At 46.3% G+C, this 1,292-nt stretch overlaps 1 protein-coding gene across 1 annotated transcript; it reads right to left on the reverse strand.

Annotated features, from left to right (window-relative positions):
• Positions 1-17: 17 nt before the first annotated feature.
• On the reverse strand, positions 18-1,289 carry LOC109509530 (CAD protein-like; the record flags this gene model as incomplete). Its single annotated transcript, XM_019859364.1, has 4 exons — positions 18-193; positions 278-419; positions 902-1,044; positions 1,160-1,289. Coding segments are annotated over 4 exons (591 nt in total), but the record flags the coding sequence as incomplete, so codon positions are not given.
• Between the last annotated feature and the right edge of the window lie 3 nt (positions 1,290-1,292).

Here is a 1,292-nt window from a genome sequence, read left to right on the forward strand (position 1 = left end):
CGCTATCAAGTGGTTACTGACTTCATTTTGTAGGTCCTTGCTCCAATGACCAAAGAGAGCAGCTGGTGTCCCAGGCAGATGCCGAAAACCGGCTTGGGGTCATCCACGTTCACCACCTTCCGCACGTTGTCGATGGTGGCCTGGCAGAGAAGCGGATCACCGGGACCATTGCTGATGAACAAACCGTCAAATTCTGGAGCCGACAAAAAACAAGAAAATGCATGAGCAATCAACAAGGGCTGAATTCAAGAGCCAGGAACGCGAATGTCATGTAGACCTGTTCTGTCCAAAGGGTGGTCCCAGGGTACAACAGTGATGCGGGCCCCTCGCTCGGCCAGGCAGCGGATTTGGTTGTATTTAACGCCACAGTCCACCACGGTGACCCGGAGACTACCGCCGGGGTTGAATAACTGCGGCTCCTGGACCAAAAAGAAAGGATTGAACCATTTTTTACATAATTTATGGCCTGAAATATGGATTAGTGCTAGGGACCAACCAAGGTGGATTTTTTTAAGGGTGATGCCAATCCCAATATTTGGCAGGAAAAAAAATCCAATAAGCAATATATTGGTGCATCATAAAAACAAACAACCCCACCCCTCAAAAAATAGATAAATTAGAAAAAATGTAAATAACTTCTTTTTTTGGTCACTTAACGCTCGCATGACCTTTACCTCCAGTATTTACTATTTCATGAGAAAATAAGAGATATCACCTTATTATTTTGAAAACACCGAATATCAGCCTATATGTAGAACAGGCCAGCAGATTAATTGCCTCAATACAATTTGGGACACAAGGAAAGCCATGTGACCCACAATGCAGTGCGTCAAGATGGAAGACTATTGGCTCCAACAAGAACTTTTTTTTAAATGATTTATGTGGTCAGGAAATGCCTTACCTTCATGGACACCTCCTGGACCAAGTTCCTTTTGTCAGGATTGTCAAAGGGAACGCTGTCCTCTGGTGTCCCCTCCAAAACGAGTTTCCCCAACATGGTCCCTTTCTCGCGGATTTTTTGGGTCAGGCAGCGGGTGTCGATGCCTTGGACAGGACACAACAAGCTCAAAGCAAATCTTATCATTAAAGATATAATTATTCATGTATTCGCCAACTCCCTTTGTCAAGAGTGACTGACTGACTTCTGTGACTTTCCTACCTTGGAGTCCTGGAACTCCTTGCTCCTGGAGCCACTGGTCCAGGGATTTGACTGAGCTCCAGTGACTCGGACACTCCGCCAGCTCCCCGATGATGAGAGCAGCGGCGTGGATCTTTGACGACTCGAACCACTG

Source organism: Hippocampus comes, unplaced genomic scaffold, assembly GCF_001891065.2.
Source record: "Hippocampus comes isolate QL1 unplaced genomic scaffold, H_comes_QL1_v1.1 C16937136, whole genome shotgun sequence".
Classification (NCBI taxonomy): domain Eukaryota; kingdom Metazoa; phylum Chordata; class Actinopteri; order Syngnathiformes; family Syngnathidae; genus Hippocampus; species Hippocampus comes.